This window comes from Trypanosoma brucei, chromosome 5, assembly GCF_000210295.1.
Source record: "Trypanosoma brucei gambiense DAL972 chromosome 5, complete sequence".
In the NCBI taxonomy this organism is placed as follows: Eukaryota; Euglenozoa; class Kinetoplastea; order Trypanosomatida; family Trypanosomatidae; genus Trypanosoma; species Trypanosoma brucei.
In genome coordinates this window covers 274,980-293,781 of record NC_026738.1, presented here as the reverse complement: position 1 = coordinate 293,781, position 18,802 = coordinate 274,980, and the positions used below count along the sequence as shown (strand labels likewise).

At 49.0% G+C, this 18,802-nt stretch overlaps 8 protein-coding genes across 8 annotated transcripts; all 8 read right to left on the bottom strand.

The window, feature by feature from the left end:
- Window positions 1–89: 89 nt before the first annotated feature.
- Window positions 90–1,097, bottom strand: TbgDal_V1320 (hypothetical protein, conserved; the record flags this gene model as incomplete). The annotated part of the gene is made up of 1 exon (XM_011774979.1): window positions 90–1,097. One exon carries the CDS (start codon window positions 1,095–1,097, stop codon window positions 90–92), a length of 1,008 nt encoding a protein of 335 aa, XP_011773281.1.
- A 1,482-nt stretch (window positions 1,098–2,579) lies between these two features.
- Window positions 2,580–3,248, bottom strand: TbgDal_V1310 (thioredoxin-like protein; the record flags this gene model as incomplete). Its single annotated transcript, XM_011774978.1, has 1 exon — window positions 2,580–3,248. One exon carries the CDS (start codon window positions 3,246–3,248, stop codon window positions 2,580–2,582), a length of 669 nt encoding a protein of 222 aa, XP_011773280.1.
- Window positions 3,249–4,003: 755 nt separating this feature from the next.
- Window positions 4,004–4,474, bottom strand: TbgDal_V1300 (hypothetical protein, unlikely; the record flags this gene model as incomplete). Its single annotated transcript, XM_011774977.1, has 1 exon — window positions 4,004–4,474. The coding sequence occupies one exon, from the start codon at window positions 4,472–4,474 to the stop codon at window positions 4,004–4,006; it is 471 nt and encodes a 156-aa protein (XP_011773279.1).
- Window positions 4,475–7,430: 2,956 nt separating this feature from the next.
- TbgDal_V1290 (NADH-dependent fumarate reductase) lies at window positions 7,431–10,778 on the bottom strand (the record flags this gene model as incomplete). The annotated part of the gene is made up of 1 exon (XM_011774976.1): window positions 7,431–10,778. The coding sequence occupies one exon, from the start codon at window positions 10,776–10,778 to the stop codon at window positions 7,431–7,433; it is 3,348 nt and encodes a 1,115-aa protein (XP_011773278.1).
- A 682-nt stretch (window positions 10,779–11,460) lies between these two features.
- TbgDal_V1280 (hypothetical protein, conserved) lies at window positions 11,461–12,810 on the bottom strand (the record flags this gene model as incomplete). The annotated part of the gene is made up of 1 exon (XM_011774975.1): window positions 11,461–12,810. The coding sequence occupies one exon, from the start codon at window positions 12,808–12,810 to the stop codon at window positions 11,461–11,463; it is 1,350 nt and encodes a 449-aa protein (XP_011773277.1).
- Window positions 12,811–13,992: 1,182 nt separating this feature from the next.
- TbgDal_V1270 (oligosaccharyl transferase subunit, putative) lies at window positions 13,993–16,458 on the bottom strand (the record flags this gene model as incomplete). Its single annotated transcript, XM_011774974.1, has 1 exon — window positions 13,993–16,458. One exon carries the CDS (start codon window positions 16,456–16,458, stop codon window positions 13,993–13,995), a length of 2,466 nt encoding a protein of 821 aa, XP_011773276.1.
- Window positions 16,459–16,865: 407 nt separating this feature from the next.
- Window positions 16,866–17,135, bottom strand: TbgDal_V1260 (hypothetical protein, conserved; the record flags this gene model as incomplete). The annotated part of the gene is made up of 1 exon (XM_011774973.1): window positions 16,866–17,135. One exon carries the CDS (start codon window positions 17,133–17,135, stop codon window positions 16,866–16,868), a length of 270 nt encoding a protein of 89 aa, XP_011773275.1.
- Window positions 17,136–18,525: 1,390 nt separating this feature from the next.
- On the bottom strand, window positions 18,526–18,723 carry TbgDal_V1250 (hypothetical protein, conserved; the record flags this gene model as incomplete). Its single annotated transcript, XM_011774972.1, has 1 exon — window positions 18,526–18,723. One exon carries the CDS (start codon window positions 18,721–18,723, stop codon window positions 18,526–18,528), a length of 198 nt encoding a protein of 65 aa, XP_011773274.1.
- Between the last annotated feature and the right edge of the window lie 79 nt (window positions 18,724–18,802).

The window sequence follows — 18,802 nt, the reverse complement described above, 5'->3', positions numbered from 1 at the left end:
GTAAATTTTTAAAGCTCAATAGATGAACACAAAAGAGGAAACAACAGCACAAACTCTTTTATTGACAGAAGTAGGGTGTAGATTTTTTTTCAAACGCTTGATGCCATCGAAGGTCGGACCCGCTTGAGGGCCTCGTCAAAGTGGCGACATTCCAAGCAGGGTAGTTCGTTGTCGCAGCCTATTTCCCGGATAGGCATTAATGCGGCGGCTTTGCACAGTTCAGTTAAATCAGACCCGGTGTACCCAAATGTCTTCGACGCGACATAGTCCACGAGTCGGCTACGGTTCGACTCGTCCGCCACATCATGTTCCATCAGAATATTTAAGATCTTCCTCCGCCCAGTAATATCCGGTGGTGGTACCTCCAGCTGGAGCGGCAGTCGCCTACGTATGGCTTCATCAATAGCCAAAGGCCGGTTCGTTGCCCCTATGACAACAATCTTTGACTTTTTCTGGACTACACCGTCCCAGTGTGTCATGAAAATTGTCTTCGCGTTGTTATGCGGGGCGGCATCCACAGAATTTCTTAACCCAAGAAGGGCATCTATCTCGTCGACGAAAATCACGCAAGGAGACAGCTTGGCTGCAAGCGTGAATACGGCCGCAGCATTTTTTTCCGTGTCTCCAACCCATTTAGAGAAAAGAGATTCAGTCCTCACGTTAATAAATGCACAACCAAGTTCCCTGGCCAAAGCGCGAGCAATGAGAGTCTTTCCCGTCCCTGGCGGACCGTAGAGAAGGATTCCCTTGGGATGCGACCTCAGCGTGTTTCCCTCAAATAGTTCCGGGCGGGTAAACGGCCACTTCACGTGTTCAATTAGTGCCTTTTTCACATCTTCCAGACCCCCCACGTCGTCAAATGTCGCATTAATTTCTTCCACGTCCATTACATCCTCTGAAAGGGTTTCTTCCGCATCCGTAACGCGGATGACGTGTTTTCCTATCTTTTTGCTTTTAGTCGTAAGACCAAAACGGTACGTCAGCTTCCGAGCAACCACGCCCAGTATAGAAAGGTACACCCATATGAAGAGGGGTGTTTCCTTAATGGCGGTACACAGCCCGCGCAACCCATTCAGCAACACGTCCAGAGGTCGCATTGACTTGAAACGGACAATTCTCTGTTGTGTTTCTTTTTTCTCTTTGAAGGTTTGTACAGACACCGAAGGTAAGGGGAGGGAACAAAGTAGGAAGAAAGAAATAGGTATACTGGAGTGCTAATAGTAAAAACATAAAAGGTTTTCCTACAATTTTGCGCGTGTTAACAAGTGGGTCACTTCATTATTAACTTATCGATACCATGGAATTGTAGAACCGTTAGCATACTATACAAAGAAAATGAAAGGAAGTCCCCGTCAAACACAAGGCGGATAAACTCCCAATCTTCCCACTTGCCAAAGAACCCGCCATACCAAAGCACTGGATGACGCACTCTCACCCGACCATGTCTGGACAACCAAATAGCGGCACCTTCAACACAGATCCGAATCTGGTGAGACAGATCCAACCGAAGCGGAAAAATGCGCATGGAAGTAGTGGACTGAAAGATACGCATAACCGGTACCCAACTCGGCTGCCGCTATCCACCTGCGGTTGCATCAAAAAAAGGGAGAGCAACCTGAACTGTGAAGTTTTATACCACGTTGTGCTATCCACAGTACGGCAACATTCAAGACACCTGAGGCGCCATTCCCTATATAAAATACCGACAAAGGTCTAAGCAGAATTTCTGTCCTTCGATCAGGGAATGTCACGAAGGCAGCAAACGACATATCCGCTGCGAATGCGTGCACCCATACTCGCACCGCTAAATGATCAGCTTCACTAACACAAAAATAACTACATATAACCCCACGATCCGCAAGTGAGGTCCAAGCGAAGTTACTTCACAAGTGACGGCTTCTTGGTTCCAACTACTGTACAAAAAATTAAACCAAAATGATGAAGCAACTCACCCAACCCTGGGCAGGATGTTTGAGAGGGGCTACCGTGGAAGAGAAAAAGGACTGAGAGTACCTACTTTAGGCCTCAAATGACAAAACTCTCGCTGGGCAGCAAAGCAACACCCAGATATCCAGGTTGTTCCGATAGGGATAGAAATTAAGACTTCAACAGGCATCGTGCTTCACCATCGAGCTCCTAAATTCTGTAACCCTTTCACCGGGTGCCAACTAATGCGTCTTAAATCAAACCACTCCAAAAAAATAAACAGATAATAAGGCACGCCTATGGAACTTTTCAATGGCCACAAAAAGTGTGCCGGTCGCTCACGTAGGTGGGAAATGTTGGCCCCGAGAAGGACACACAAGGAGGCTCTGTTAATACAGGACTTTAACAGGTTGAAGCAAGGAAGAATCAAACGGCGTGTCATGTTGATGAGACTCAATGTATACCCCAACCCAAAATTAAGATTTCCGTTGCGTTAGTCGGTAACGCTTGTGTTAAAATTCTCGACCATGCATCACCGCTGGGACAGCCGAGTATCATATCCCCCTTCATCCACTTTACGTCATTCTTCCCATTCATCAACCTCCTTCTCTTTAACACTCTCAACCACACAAAGACCCTGTACTACTAAATGATCATAGTTTCAGAGCAGATTTCAACTCCCCGGACGCATTCAGCTCAGCACAAATATCATACCCACCAATAAACTCACCATCGGCATATACTTGCGGGAAAGTAGGCCACTCTGAATACTTCTTGAGTCCTTCACAAACCTCGTCACTGGCCCAGACGTCATAATAAACGTACTTCACATGAAGGTCATCGAGTAACTGGATAAGCTTCACAGTGAAACCGCACCGAGGCCTCGACGGTGTGCCGGTTATAAATGCCACAACACCTTTCCGACTGGTGAGGTACTTTAAGTATGATTGTAAATCTGAAAATGATCCCCTCCCATCCGTTCCGTCACCATAAAGCGACAACATATTTTGTTCGATTTGGTCAAGCTTTCCTCCAACGACATCAGCAACCCTCTCTTGCCCCTTACCGTCCCCAGAAGTTCTGAAGAATGCAATATACGGAACGCAATCGACGGCTTCCGCTTCACAGATACTGCCCAAAGCTTCGCTATCAACCTCCACGAACTCAACAGAACCTTTGTATAGTTCTGAGAAGCGGTCCAACGCCTCTGTCACACCCTTGCAGGGTTCACACCAACTGGCACTAAAGTGTACCACAAGCCCAAGTCCATTGGCGTCCCTCTTCACTTTTGTGTATTCCTCAAGAGTTCCAACGCGTTTCATCTCTTCGCACCCTCAGCGAGAAGGAGGGCGTACAGTGATTTATCGTTTCACCCAGCTAAATATGGCCGAAACCGAGAAAAATGTGTTAAGACGAACTCCTTTACCAGGAGGTTGTTGCAATATGAAGGCTGCTTTATTCAGAAAGTCAACGAAACGAGAGCGACAAAGCACAACATTAAGATGAAGAACAGTTACGTACGCACACACATGTTGGCCCCGTATCAAGCGTGACCTTAACAAAGTGGAGTAACTCTGTAACACACTCGCCCTTTAACCCGAGCAAAGAATCAGTTAACAACATTCCCCTAAAACTGAATGAAAGGGGATTGATGGAAATATGTACATACTTGAGCAAAGACATATAACCACCACCCCAGTTGCATTCTCCATGACAAAGGCATGCCCACTGTCTCACCAATGCCCCCTCAGCAGTGGTCATTGACAATGACCAAAATAAACACATTCCACGCAGCGACTATCAGCTCACTGGTCCTGAAACGTTCGCGAGGGCATGCATACACACACGCACGAAGAAAAACACGGAATTCCAGTGCCATTGCGTGGCAAACAGAGTAAAAGTCAACCATAAAAACAGCAAAGTTTATCTAAAACGAACTACATCTGCACTAAGACTGCACCCCGTAATCCATCTCACCAGGCAGAAGGCAACGAACAACACAATCGGGAACAAAAAAACATTTAGGAAGCGCCTCCGCCTGCCCCCTTCATATGCAACCCTGTTCACAGCCCTCCAATCAAACAGCGCCCACACCCCATTGCACAGGGAGACTGGCGGTACCTCCCTTCCCTTCTATGCTTCGTTGAGTGAAGCCCGCCACACGCCGGCTAAACATCGGAAAATCAGCACCCGGTAGTACCATCATGTCGGGAAAGCGACAAAAACACCCATTTCGCCCCCCCCCCCCCTCCAAACGAAGCATCTTCGCGTACACAGCACCTCTGCAGACGCGCGAACTGTGAGAAGCACATCGGCACGCTGAGGAGGGGCGACATACGTACACACCAGGGCGCCAGCACACAGAACAAACGGGCCTTCCGAAAGCGGCAGGTCCAGTGGCGACGGGGGTCACGGCAGGCATCGCACGTGGTCCGACCTCGGCGGGAGCCTCAACGGTGGTGGCCACTTCGACCGAACTCAAACAACTGAAGCAAATCATGCGCGCCCCATCCTGCGTCCCCCTACGCACATAGCGCCGCACACGCATGCCGCGCCAAAACTTAACCGCCTCAACGTCCGGTGATAACCGCCTCTCCCTTTCACACAGCCAGCCGACGTTGCCGCCCCGGCTTTCATGACGGCCAGTGCTCCCCCGCTTTGATATTCTACCCTAGCAGAACCCCCCACGATGATCTGGGAAATCAAGTTCCAAGACCCAGCGAACCGTACCGCCGCAGTCCTCCTGGCCGCCCTCCGGCATCACGCGGCCGGCCAATAGTCGCCCTTCTTCGGCCATTTTCAGGAACACCATGCTCTATTTTTCTTTTCGGTTACGAAGCAACCACAGCGGCCGGTGTTTTTCGCACCACGTTCACACCTTTTCCGGTTCATACGATCCGCTCACTCCCTAGAGGGTTAGACAGGCACTCCAGCCTTTCCTTTGCTTTCCCCATGCTTTTTCCCCCCTTACTCTTCACATAGAAGGGGGCTGGTAGACGGCGGACACCCGTGCGGAGACTCGCCACCAAAAAAACATTCCCCTGAGTCGAGGTGCTGTCCTGCTTCGCTGCCTTGGCGGCCTTAAACTTGATGCAAACTGCCTCCTTAATATGTGGAGGAAGCCGCCAACGCCAAGCCCCCCTCGACAGAAAACCGGATCGTGGAAACACGCCGAGGCAACCGGCACGGCCAGCGGCGACCCATGCAGTTCGAATGGACCCTCAAGCGGGTTGGCGAAGACTGGAATTTGTGAAGACGAGGCGGCCGAGCATACACACCGCGTTGAAACGGTAACCAAAGGACTTGCGCCACCAACGAGGCGTGCATTGCTCGCGGGAAGCACGCCAAGCGACACGAAAGCATACAAAGCCCAAAGCACAGCATAAAGGACAATAGGACCGAGGGGGGGTCGGCGGCAAGGCACGATGCCGCTGCAAGCTTACAACCCGCGCCTCACCTTCCTCCTTGCGGGCAGAAAACTACGCCAACACACCGCTCTTAGGAGAGAAACGGGAAGGGCATCGTTCCCCCAACATTTCTCGGAGCACATGGAACGGCGAAAACCGCAGATTTTTCTTTGGGGCTAAGACGCCCCAGAGGATGTCCAAACAACTGATACAAGAGCGGACCCCGCCGTTCCCGCAAAGACCAACCTCGAATTCGCCACCTCGGCGATTGGAGCGAAGGCAGCTGCCGACATTTTCAGCGGCAAAGAAAGTTGTTACGGGTTGAGCTTGAATGGATTTGTGGGGTCCATAAGGACGCTGCTGGGTGGAAAAGGGAAGCGAAAACTTAAACGGGGAAGATCAGAATGGCGCCGGAACAACGGAAATACATGCAATCACGCATGCCTCGAGGAAGACAGAGGGACGCGTTCTTGGATGCAGCGACGGAGGGAACAACGAAACACTGGGGCAATTGATTTGAACGAGGCGGAGGCAAATGATGCGTTTACAACGTTCCAACTGGAGACGGCGAACGTCTGAACTAAATAGCTGACAAATGTCAGAGCGGCCCAACCTTTCCGCAAGAAATCAACCTGTTAAAGATGGCGAAGTCGAACAGACAACATGAAACAAAACCGCACCGCATGCAAGAGAGACGATGAATGTGTGTGCGCATGTGGGACGCAGCGGACTTGAGCCCCCTACAGGGCCAAGTGGAGTAATTATATCAAGCTCCCCTTTTCAGCGCCTCATCACCTACATATTTCTTGTTTCCCGTTGATGTTGTGGTTGTCTTTCTTCCCGCAAATTAAAATATGCAGACGCACATCCACTTACACATGTGTACACTCCTACTTTGCGGCCTAGTGCCGACGCATCACACTTGTCGTCTTATAGAAGTTGCGTGGCAAAGCGCCATATTCTGCCATAAATATCTCCCTAACTTAAGGAATTACGGTGGAGTTGTGAATAATGCACTCTTGTGGCGGCGCAACCAACCTCAAATAGTCACCGTCATCTCCATGCGACACCGTCCAGTTTTTGGTTACTCCATACGTTTGCATGGGGGGGGGGGGGTCTTTTTCTTTTTCCGTTTTGTTGAAATTTTCTGAGCTGAGTATTATCGCTAATATTAATATCAGCATCGTCGCCGCTGCTATTCATGTTTTTTTTTTCTTTGCTCTTATTTATTTCCTTTTATTTAGTTGATTTGTGCTTTGCTTCATTTCGGCGTTCTCCCTACTGTTGGTATCCCCGTTGCCACGCGAGGTGTGTCGCAGGACGGAGCATTCGGGCAAATAATGCCGCATTGCACTGCCGCTACTTAATGGGCACAAATGTTATCGCTTCGTTGAGCATCAGAAACTGAGCAGGAAAAAAAAAATTCAACTGCGCTGCCGACAAAAGCTTCAATAAATCGTAGCGTTGCGAAGTGCAGCAGGCCGAAAACAAAGCTACGCGTTTCTTTTTGACGTCGTTTCTTCTTTGGTATTGTTTGTTTGTCCATTTTTTTTTTTTCTAACAGATATAAACGAACAGTCGTGATGCAGAGAGCCGTGCAACAAATGCATCAGAACACGCGCATGTGTTGAGAACAGAAATAAAAATTAACGATACTAAAATGAAGTCTACCTAAAACCAACAGTCAGTGCGTGAAGAAGAGGAAACTGCCAAAAGGAAAAGGTAACAAAAATACAAACAGTCACACACACACAAACAAATACACACACACCTCCTGTGCATAAAAATACACACAAATAGAATTAAATGGTAATCGCTTCCACAACCTATCCTCACAGTAAAATTTTAAAAAAATAGATAAGGTCGAACACTTATCCTCTCCGTGGACCACTCACTCGCTACAAAAAAAAAAACATAATCAAAAAAAAAAATGAAAAGAAAAAACTTTTTTAAGACTCCGGCACGTCACACCGCTTCTACATACCATCCTGTGTGAGGAGGCTTCTTGCACTTCCGCCGTCTTAGCAATAAGGCATGAAAAAGCGACATCAAAAACGTGCGCGGGAGGGGCACAAACATGTCACAAAATACCACCATTCAAAGAGTGACTATGTTTGATTTGTTATGCCCCAACTCCAACAGCTGAACTTGCAGTGATGCGGACTCGGTCGCACTAGCAAATAGGAAAACGCCCAGACTCGCATCAGGGAACACAGATTTAGATATTTCCTCCATGATGTTGACACCTCCGGTCCAAAGCGGGGGCGGATCGTGCACAACGAAAGTGAACTTAAACTTGTTCGGATGATCCCTTTGAAGCTGCTCCAACTTTTCACGCTGGGGAATCGTCGCGACACGTTCTGCGATGTAAATTATTTGAAGCGCAGGTTCGTCCTTCGCTTCATGCAAGGCTGCTCTAATCATTTGGACCATCGGCGCCACGCCATCACGAGTGGCGATAATTACCTTCCGGGGAAGCGCCAGGATCCTTTCATAGTTGGCGTCGACTTGTACCCCCGCTTTCATCTCCACCATTCCGCCGGGCAGCAGCGCAGTTAACCACCCCATGGAACTGTTCTCGTCGTTGGAATAAACCATAATACCAACAACGCCAACGTCCCCAGGCACCGTAAATGGAATACGGACATCCAACCTGCCTTCCCCCTCCATCTCCCGCAACACAACTGCTTGCAGTGGTCCCACACCCGAACGCTGGAGCGTGCTTGGAAGCCTGAAATATAACCACTGAAACCCGTTCGTGTCGTCAAGAACGCTTTCAACTACCATCTTAGCCCATCGGTTGTTCCAAAGGTGAGTCTCATTGTGATATTTAGCATTCGCTGCACTCGCCCCCGCAATTCTCCCAAACACGACGCACTCAAGCAGCGAATTGCCGCCCAACCGGTTCCCACCGTGCACACCACCCGTTACCTCACCGGCACCAAATAACCCGAGGATTGGGTTGCTGTGACTCAGTGGAGCGCGTGATGATGTGTTCTTCATTTGTATTTCAGCAGAAGGCGAGATGAGACATCCACCCATTGTGTAGTGAATCGAAGGTGTCACGAAGGCGACGTAGTAGGGGCCCTTAGTGCCGAGCACGCACGGATAGACGCTTTTGCGCGTGATGGGGCAGGAACGCTGTGATATGGAGAGCCGCTCGTACTCCTCCAGCGTCTGCTGCACAGATTCCACTGGGCACCCAATGAGTGCAGCGAGGTCCCTCATGGTGTCAGCCTTCACGAAGAGACCCATCTTCTTCCAGTAGAACTCGTGTGAGCTGACACCAAAGAGCTTCTGCGCCGCAGCATTCAACACACAGTAGGCGAACATGCTACCACCCGATCCAGGATATTCCGCACCCTGTTCCATGATGGCTTTCGATACCACAGAACGGAGGTCAAGTTCATTAACGAAGCGCTTGCCTTGCTTGTTCAACAAAACGCCACCGGATCCACGTAGCGCCTCAGGTCCAAGGAACTTTGTAGGGTTCGCTGGATCCTTCGGGTTGATGAGGCCTGTCGGATGCAACTGGACCTTGTCCATATCCACCAGTTGAGCGCCAAGTCGCTGTGCAAGTTTCACGCCATCACCTGTCGCCCACGGGCCATTCGTCGTAGGGAAGTTGACCAAGTGCGGGGCGTGCTCACGAAGCAGGGAGTCTGCAGTTTTGTCGTTAGAAAATCCACCAGTGGCAAGGATGACAGCATCTGCAAGTATGGTCGTCTTCCCACTGCCAGCCTGCGTGAACTCCACACCAGTAACTCGTATCTGTTTAGTGCCATCTGGCCGTTCCTTCGTCTCACTGAGCAACGACGTTACACTGCAGTTTTCCATTATGGTGATGCGGCCAGAAAGGTTACCACGCACGTGATCCTCGAGGGTTTTCATGATTGTAAATCCGATAGGTAGAGGTGTACCATCTTTCTTATCCGGTGCCCGATGTGTGCGCTTGCGGCTGTGACCCCCAAGCTGTGACAATACCGTCAGCGGTACACCCAACGAGGTCAGCCACCCAATAGCGTCAGCACTTTTCATAGAAAGTGTCTTCACAAGGGCAGGATCGGTGTTACCCCCGATACCAGACTTGTATGTGTCACGCTCGAAGTATTTCCCACCATCCACAATGCTTGCCTTCGCCTGAGCACGTGTGCCCCATCCGTTGATACCAGATGTCGCCTTGGCGCTGTTGCCTCCGAGCTTCGCCTCCTTCTCCATAAGCACAACCTGAGCACCGCATCCTGCAGCTTCGATGGCCGCGGACAAACCCGCGAGACCACCGCCCACCACAATGACACGAGCGGGAAGTGTGTTGCTGATCCGCCTCTTCCTCATTTCCGCATCCTCTGTGGCGATCTCAAACATCTTCGCTACTCGCTCATTTTCACGAACGTAGACCCTGTAATCTCTCACTGTATCACGCACGTAACGCCAACCGTCCAGCAGCTGTCGAACCTTCGCGGGATCCCGCTTTATGAAACACGCAGTCGCAAGCGCGTCAGCGTACATGGCGCTATAACATTTAACCGATACCTGCGCGATATTGGACTGAGAAGGTTTCATCAGTTCCTTCGCCTTCCAGTCATAAGTGCAGGTAAGGGGTTTATCATCAGCGGTGTATATTAAGTTTTCATAGTCGCCACTCGTGGCAAGGGCCTCGTTGTCGAGAGAGATAACGCTGATATACGACGCCTCCTTTGGCGGGTTAGGGAGCATATCAAGGGACGGAGGGCGAGTTATACCAACAACCCACGGGGTATTGCGCGCATTCATACCACTCGCACGGCAGTCTCCACCCCAGTCAAAAAAAACGTTTTGAAATCCAGCAGCATTGATATTATCAATGACATAATCAACGATATAACCTTTGCTAACCCCACCTAGGTCCAGAGACGCATGCTCGTGCTTACGGCTGATAGTTCCAGCTTCGAAATCGATCACAAAACTGTTGGGAAGCGTACACGCTTGAGTAAGTGCCTCCAGACAAGCATTGTTCCGCTCCTTCCCCAGTGCAATCTCACGCAGCGCCTTTGCGACGGGTGCTGTGGAGGGATCAAAACATCCAGCCGATGAGTTATACACACGCTGGCAGCATGCCATCACACGCTTGAGTGGAGCAGACATTTGGTGCTTCTGCCCCACAGGCAGGCGACCCACGAGTGAAACCTCACTGTTCGGGTTGAAACTGTTCAACACGGTGTCGGCGAGTTGCCATGCGCAGCGTAGCACCTCATCGGCAACCTCCTTAGCGCGATCGAAGGTGTCAGCACTGGCAACCACCTTAAGTGCATAGGGAACGGTAAGCTCAAGACCAGACGTTGCATATTGCATGGTCGTGTGTAGCGGACTGTCTTGAAGAAGGGCACGCGCTGCTGCGTCGCGCTCACGCGCAGCCCTTTCGGGATCAACGGCAACAATTGATGCAGAAGATCGCCCGTCTACCATTACGTACAAATAAATATAAATGTATGTATAAGGTACGCTAACTCACTTATGTGCTAGTTTAATATCTGATCGTTTACTTTCGATGAATTTCTTTGTTACGTACACTTTTTTTACTCAAATACTCGAAACTCCTCCCTTTTCACCTGTTACTCCTATTCCTTTTAATATAATCCTTTGGTTTTTCTCACGCACTGTATTCCTTGTGGCCGTATAGAACTATATTATTCTGTGTACGAAGGAAACACACACGCGCGAGTATGTATGTAGAACGCCCTCTATTTAAAACGTGCGACAAAAGTTAAACTGAGGCCCCCGTAAGTACTGTATCGCTTTGATTACTAATGCTATGGTATGTGAAAGTGGAAAAACTGCACGACCAAACACAACAACGGGGAAGAAGGAAAAGTGGTAGCTGGGCGTGCGCAGTCGTAGTCCTACACGAGCAGTACGACAAAACGTATACCACTTCCACTGCGGAGACAACAATACGCTTCTGACCGTGCTCCTGGAAGCACAACAATGCACATGCACGTATATGTAAATATATTTGCACGCCAATAACTTATTCACAAAATGGAGAGAAACAACAGAAAGATGCAAGCTGTGGCAAACGATAATGCAAAGAATATTGTCATACTCCCTTCGCGCAGGTGTACACTTGTGCGTGTTTCATTTCCAAAAACTAACGTGAACGATTGTTGTCGTCCCGCTGCGCGAAGGAGTGCATGGCCTTCTCCTGTGCTTCGGCCAGACTTAATGGTTGTGCGCCGTCTTCGTGGGCGTCCATTCCGGTTGCCTCATGAAGGAACCGCTGGAGATCATGCTCGCATCTGCCCACGGTGCCGCCTGAGTTGGTCACTTGATCCTCAGCGTCCAGAACTCCTGGCAGTAGCGGCGGCTCCATTCCATCCACCAGCGCCTTTACTTGGTTGTACGCCTCGTCCCGCAATCCCTCACCAACAAGTATTGTACCCCGACTGCGGGTCGTGTCAATCTTGTACCGAGCCGCCTCCTGCATGGGAAGTTCGTTGAACTCCGGAGCGATCTCTCGCTGCAGTTCAAGGCCCGCTTGAAACGCTACTTGGCGCCTCACCTCGTTACCAGATTCCTTGTCGTGTAGCATCCAACGGCGAAGCAACAAGTTGTATTGCTTCCCCCACTCGTAGTAGCCGTCACGAAAGTGAAGAACCTTCGTGTACCCCATCCAACTGAGGACCTGTGCTGCCATCAGGGACCGCGGCCCATACTGGCAATAGCATATAATCTTCTGTTCTGGTCGCGGCTTGGTAAATCCAAACTCCACTTCAAACTCTTCTGGTGTGAGGTGAAACGCCTCAAACATCTCATGCGCAGGAAGCACCTTCGCGCCCTCAATAATTCCCCATGATGTCACCTCGTTAACAGTGCGGCAGTCGAGAAGTACAAAGTCATCGCCATAGTCCGGACGCGAGCACAACAGCAAATCACGCTCCTCGTCCGTCAGTTCCGCAAGCACTTCTGGGGCGACGGCAACAGCCGTGTCGCCTTCAGTAGAGCTCGCCGTCGCGTTGGCGTCACTCATTCTTGCACGAAATGCGCTTAGGACGGGGTACCCCACAGACTCCTTGACGGAACCAGCCTGCCGCCTCGTCAACAACGCCACCTTTTCTTCCAATTTCGCTTTCCTCTGTAAGAAATCCTTCAACTGTCGGTTGCGGGAGCGAACAAGCTCGGCAATGAAGGAGCAGTCGACCTGCGGTATGGATCTGTCGAGATCCTTCAAAGAAGGTTCAGCCCAGTCGCTCTCGCGGCCACCGCCATCACGCGTGGCTGCCAGTCCCTCCGCAGATGTCGCCAAAAGCTGCACCTCATCCCGCGTCCTTTTCACCTCCCTTAGAAGGTCAGCGGAAGTTACAGAGTCCGGTGCTTGTCTCGTCTCCTCCACTTCCTTTTCCAACAGCCGACCCTTTCCATGGCGTTGTGAGACAAATCGGCGATACGACTTGTTTTGGGTTCCCAGTGCTGTTAGCGGGCGGTGGAGAAACCGAAGCATCGGGAGAATGGGAGAAGTGTAATCGAATAAGGAAGGAAAAGAGACCTCCCCGCTATAAGCTACTTCTCCAAAAAAAAGAGAAGGGGGAAAAGATGCGATAAAATGAAAATAAAGGTAGGTGTACAGGTAACGAGAAAAGAACACAAATGCGGATAAGACGTGACATTAGAGGGATCCTAGCGTTGAGGCGCAACCGAGGAAATACGCAGAAAAAATAAATAGCTAAAAGGGAAGAGCATGTTAAACAACCAGGCCCTAAATACGTGTCGATATGGACATAAGTACATCTGCATGCATGTTTTAATTCACTTCGATGCGCAGCCAAAACGGACGGTCTTCTCGCTCGAGTCGAAACACTTCACGAAGTTAAAGTAACATAGCAGAAGTTAACAACACGGGAAAAAATAGTCTAAAAGAAAACAATTAGCTTAACAACTGCGCAAAACAACCGGAAAAAAAGATGGAAAGGGAGCCGATAATGACAATTCGTTCGCACATGGTCCAAACGAAACCAATAAAAATAACAGAATTTTTTTTTTGAAAAAGAGACTCGAAATCAACCGAACATACAGCGGTACACAGGAGTACGCGTAAGTAAACTTCAAAGACGGAAACATGGGTAAGGATAATGCCACTAGTTAATACGCAACCTCCACAAGCACAAACACAAGGTACCATCAGATGTGCGGAAGCAAATCGGAGTCCTCTCGAATCAACCGAACAGAGAGAACTAAAAACAAAGCAGACACAAGCATTCAGACAAACAAATACGACCTAGAAAAAAACATATACAAACACATGTAAATATGCATGCATCAATGCGTACGCAAATGGAAGTACAAAGAATAAACATGAACAAAATGTAGCAGGCACCAGTAGTACAAACCACAAGAATCCAGCACAACAAACATATTTAATACGAACAAATACCGTCACCGCAGAAAAAAGACTAAAAATATTGAAAAGAAAAACAACAACCACAAAATAAATGTATACCTAATTGGCAACCAAGAAAAAAGATTCTAACCCCTAACAACAGCATAACATAGTTAAATGAAAATCTCAAAGCATATAGTGGCAGCCTTCCTTACTTTACTTCATTCACTTATCATTTATCAGTTTGTTCTCCCTTTCCCATACCTTATTTCATTGTCACATCAAATCGAATTTATCTTCACAGGGCTAACCCATCTGACGCATATACGCACGATAATGAGCGTCACTTCGATTGCGGCGATTGAAATCCTCGAGTTGTTCGTAGTCAATCCTCTTCGCTAACATGTCTTGGATCTCCTTCGCTGGCGGGTACTGGCCGGCGCATATCCAAGATCCAGGTGCATCGCACTTACGGTTCTTTGGGTCTGCAACCCACGCCTTGCTCTCTTCACTCACATTCATCACCTTGTAGATCTTCACCAAACCATACTTTGACACGTAGGCGAGCTGAAACATGTTCTTATCCAGTTGTGTCTTCCCGCCATCCGTACCAAACCTGTGCAGATTGTATAATAGGGACCGCTGCATCATAGGCGTAGGTTTACTGAGGTCACCACTATAAAACCCGAACTGTCTACACAGCGGATCGTCTTCTGAACACATATCGCGATATACACTGTTGCCTATCCGAGCCATATGCCGTGACTTACGTAAATCGCCCCGATCTTGACCAGACCATATCAGCACATAATCAGCGAGATGGCGTATAAGAGCATGTGACTCCTTCACAGGGGATGTAAGCATCTTCCCAATAGTTGCTATGTGCTCGTGATTCCATGTGTTACCATCCGCAAGGGTTGTGCGATTGCCAATTCCAGTGATTTGATACCCGTAGTCCCACCATGAGAGAATACGGGCATCTTCAGGCGTATTGTTTCGCAGCCACAAGTACGACACGTAGTAATCATCGGCAAGAACCAACTTACCGGAGTGCCTAATACTCGATATAATACGCGGATTAGCAACACTTAAGGAGAAACGTTCGCAATGAGCCCTAAACTCAGACCCAAGAAATGTGGGTCCACAGATGGCAAGGACAACAACGACAAAAAACTTACCAACTACCAGGCGGGAGGAAAATGAATTGCACCATAATTTGTAGAAGGGATTATGGCACCCACACTCGACAGTGATTTGTCTCTTTTGTCCCTTACCACGGGCTTTCCCTTGATGCTCCTTACTGTCGGCGTGCTCTGTTCCGGAAGCGGCGAAACAATCTGCTGCAAGGTCAACAATAGATCCCACGACATAGCCAGTGAGTATGGAAGCCACAGGTGCAGAAAGTAACAGCAGACGACTCATCTTGAGAGAGAAGTAGTACGCAAGTATAGAGTACAACAGCAGGAACGACATTCCCGGCGTACAATGGAAAAAGCACGACACGGACATGAAAAAAAAGCCAATTATCCAGCCGTTGTAACATACATGAAGATGACGTAGGAAGGCCCCGGCAGTCGTCGGCCGATGCTCAGCCACAGAATCCACGAGGGGATTTCCGGTACGCGTATGTTTCACGAACAACGCACGGACACGAGAAGAAAACGACCTGAAGTATCCTGTCGAAAATAGGTAGATAGCCACAATCAACAGCAAGGAGAGTGTGCCCATGAAAATGCGGGCACGGATCTGAAGTGCTTTAGAAGAGTGAATGGGCGCTCGGGCACGCTCACGCAGGTATTCCGAGTAGTGGAGTGCCCACATGAAAACGAAGACAAACAATGCTGTCAGTTGCTCCAGCGACCGGAAGGGCGTCCACTCCACTGGCGGTACGCAAATCGCAAGGGCAGTGCCAATGACAAAAAACAGTGAATACGCTCTCAGCAAACTGACGCTGTATGTCCCACGAGCCCAATCAAGCAGTACACATACAGAAGCGTGGAAGGCTACCATGTTCAGCACGAAAATATAACCACCCCATGTGGACACCATGTACCCGTATGCCACACCAGCTAAAGCGCCAATGGGCCACGAACTTGAGCTGCGTAACGATCGTACCCACATGTAGAACGTCAGAAGCATCGCCGCCATTGCAACACACTCATTGTCAAATTCACCAGCCATTGATCGCATCAGGTGTGCAGGTACGATGGAAAAAAAGTACGCAGTAAACGCCATGACACTGAGCGAATTAGATGATTCGTACGCAATGAGAGCAGCCAACACAGTGGCAATACTACCGAACCATGCAGGAATGTACACACAGATATTGTTGATGGACATACCTCGCCCGAGCATTTCCAGCACACGATGAATGGCTACACCGGTAAGCTGCATTCCGGGGAAGATGGTTGTGCCCACCGGTCGGCCAAGCGGGTACCAGCTCATGTAGTCGTACCATTGGAAAAAAGCACGCCACCCGTTGTCACTGAGGTACTGCGTTGCACGGTAATTGAACCAAGGGTCGAACTCGTGAATAAGCTCACCATAAAGACGGACAGAAGTAAGTCGTATATCGTAAGCACGATGGACAGAGTATATAAGAATCACTGCACTCACAATCGTGCTTACAGCCTTTAGCGCCCAGGCAGGCAAAGAACCACCGCCAGTGGCGACGAACGTAGTGGATGACTTGGCCTTACTCATCCCTCCCTCACCAGCACCATCACTCTGTGCTGAGCCCTTAGTCACAGCTACTTTCCCACCTTTCGTCATTAAGCAGAAAGAAACGCCCAAAGGACGAATCGGATATTATATTAGACTTCGCTCACACACGGTTCCCTCAGCGAGCAACACCGGTCACGAGCCCCTCCGGTTCCGTATTTTCCTCGTAGTTTTTTATGAACAACAGACTTAACTGTTGAGCAAATTAGGGAGAGTGGTGGAAAGAGGAGAGTCGAGTGCATACAAGCGAGATGAAGCATTCACAAACACGGTTGGGGACAAACAATACATATATTCAACAACATCATTACCAGAAAGTATTTCAATAAGACATATTGTTGGCCTTACCACGGTGTCACACATTTCAGGGAGTGAGGGTACGTGCACGCCTGGTTATGACGGAGTGTTACCAGTGGAACACCAACCTGCGCCCGACACAGTGGCAGAAAGGAAAAAGGTTAACTGACTGTGTAGTGACTAAACAGGTACCAGCTCATGTAGTCGTACCATTGGAAAAAAGCACGCCACCCGTTGTCGCTGAGGTACTGCGTTGCACGGTAATTGAACCAAGGGTCGAACTCGTGAATAAGCTCACCATAAAGACGGACAGAAGTAAGTCGTATATCGTAAGCACGATGGACAGAGTATATAAGAATCACTGCGCAGAAAGGGTCAACGGTATCACAGGGTGGTCGACATATTTCTTTTGTAGCTAACTTACTCTCCATGTACGTATAAGGAGGGGGGGAATTATGAAAGAAATGGGGAATGAGAGTCGATGGACATTTTGGGATGTCTAGTTGTCGCTTCTGCTATTGTGTTAGTGCAGAAATGCTTTTGGCATCCTGTTATCGTTTGAATGTTGTGCGGTGAAGGAGGAACTGTAAATTTTGGCTGCTTTAATTTTAGTAGGCACAAAATGCGTTGAGCTAAAGGCATATTTGGGTGCAGACACAGTTTGCTAACAACATAGTGGGCTTAAGTCCATCTTGGAGGATGTACTCTAGCTTGAACCGGCTATTTTGTGTGTTGTACAAACCTATCTCGTTGCTTCCCTTGCTGATTAATCCCTTTTCTCTGCCTCACACTTGCTCTTATTGACACGCACTCGTTCCCTTTTTTTTTTCAAGAAGGTCATTAAATTTTCTCTTTCGCAAAGTGCTTTCTTTATCTCTTTTTTTTTTTTTTGCGGCAGCACTCCTCAAAAAAAAAACACATTACCAGTTTTCTTTATTCCCTTGGCTTTTTAGCCCCTCCACTCATCTCCCCGCCTCCGTCTCGCTACCCGCACTAACAAGGCACATACGCACAGTCGAAGTCAAAAGAAAAAAAAGCACCACGCTTTTCAAAACCCAAAAAAAAAACAAAAAAATCCCTTCGTTTCTTCCGTCCAGTCCGTCTGTTACGCCCATCACCACACACTTACCCTAATTACGGCAACCGACCTTCACCGCTACCACCACCTGCAGCGAATTCCCCCAAACTCGTGATGCTCCTCATTTTTTTTTTTTTATTGGCTCAGCCGCAATCCTCAACATAGAGATTCCACACCGAACAGTCACAAGTCAAGTGGAGTTTTGTAGTGGAGGAAGAAGAAAAAGAAAAAGAAAAAGGGAAAGTGGGAGGTGGCCGGGTTGCCGGGTGGGTGGGAGGTGACAACAGATTCAAAGGGGAGGCACCACAGACGGGTTTTGATCCTCCGCCTCGTCATATAAATAAGGCGACACAGACAGAAAAGGGGGGAATGAAGAAACACGGAGAGGACGCAGTGGTACTTGTCGATGAAAACTACGAACCAAGGAAAAAAAACAGCCGACTTTCGGCACCATAAAAATGAAATGAATAGAAATGAGGACCCTTAATACCTGCATTTCTTCTTCAATCTCGGTATTTTCCGGTGGTGTTGCCCGTTTTCTCGCGTGGCCACAGTACGGCATGTCTTACCCTGCATACGCGAAATAAGAACTCCGTAACCACCCGCGCATACATGTGCGTTCGAATATGTATGCGCATTTGTGCATGTCAGTTGCATTACGCCCCTGTGGAGGTCAGGGTGAGGGTTGTTATTTACTGCTTTTGTTGGTTTGTGGCACCCTTCGCCTGAGCAGTTTTCTTTCCTTATGCGGTCCTCGTTCCTGCTGCTGTACCAGAGATAATTTGGCGCAGGATGTGGTCTGCTAGCGTCTCCGCAGTTGGCACAGCTCCCGTCTCTAGCTTCGAATAGATGAGTGAGCCATTGAGATATACCTCAAAGGCACCAGATTGAAGCAAGCTTGACGCTACCATGTTCATCATAAATCCCGCTCCCACGACCATTCCGCGGTGCTGCTCAATCCATTCAGCAATGTGAGGTGGGAGCGCGCCCCTCAAAAAGGGGGCAAAAAAACTAATTGCA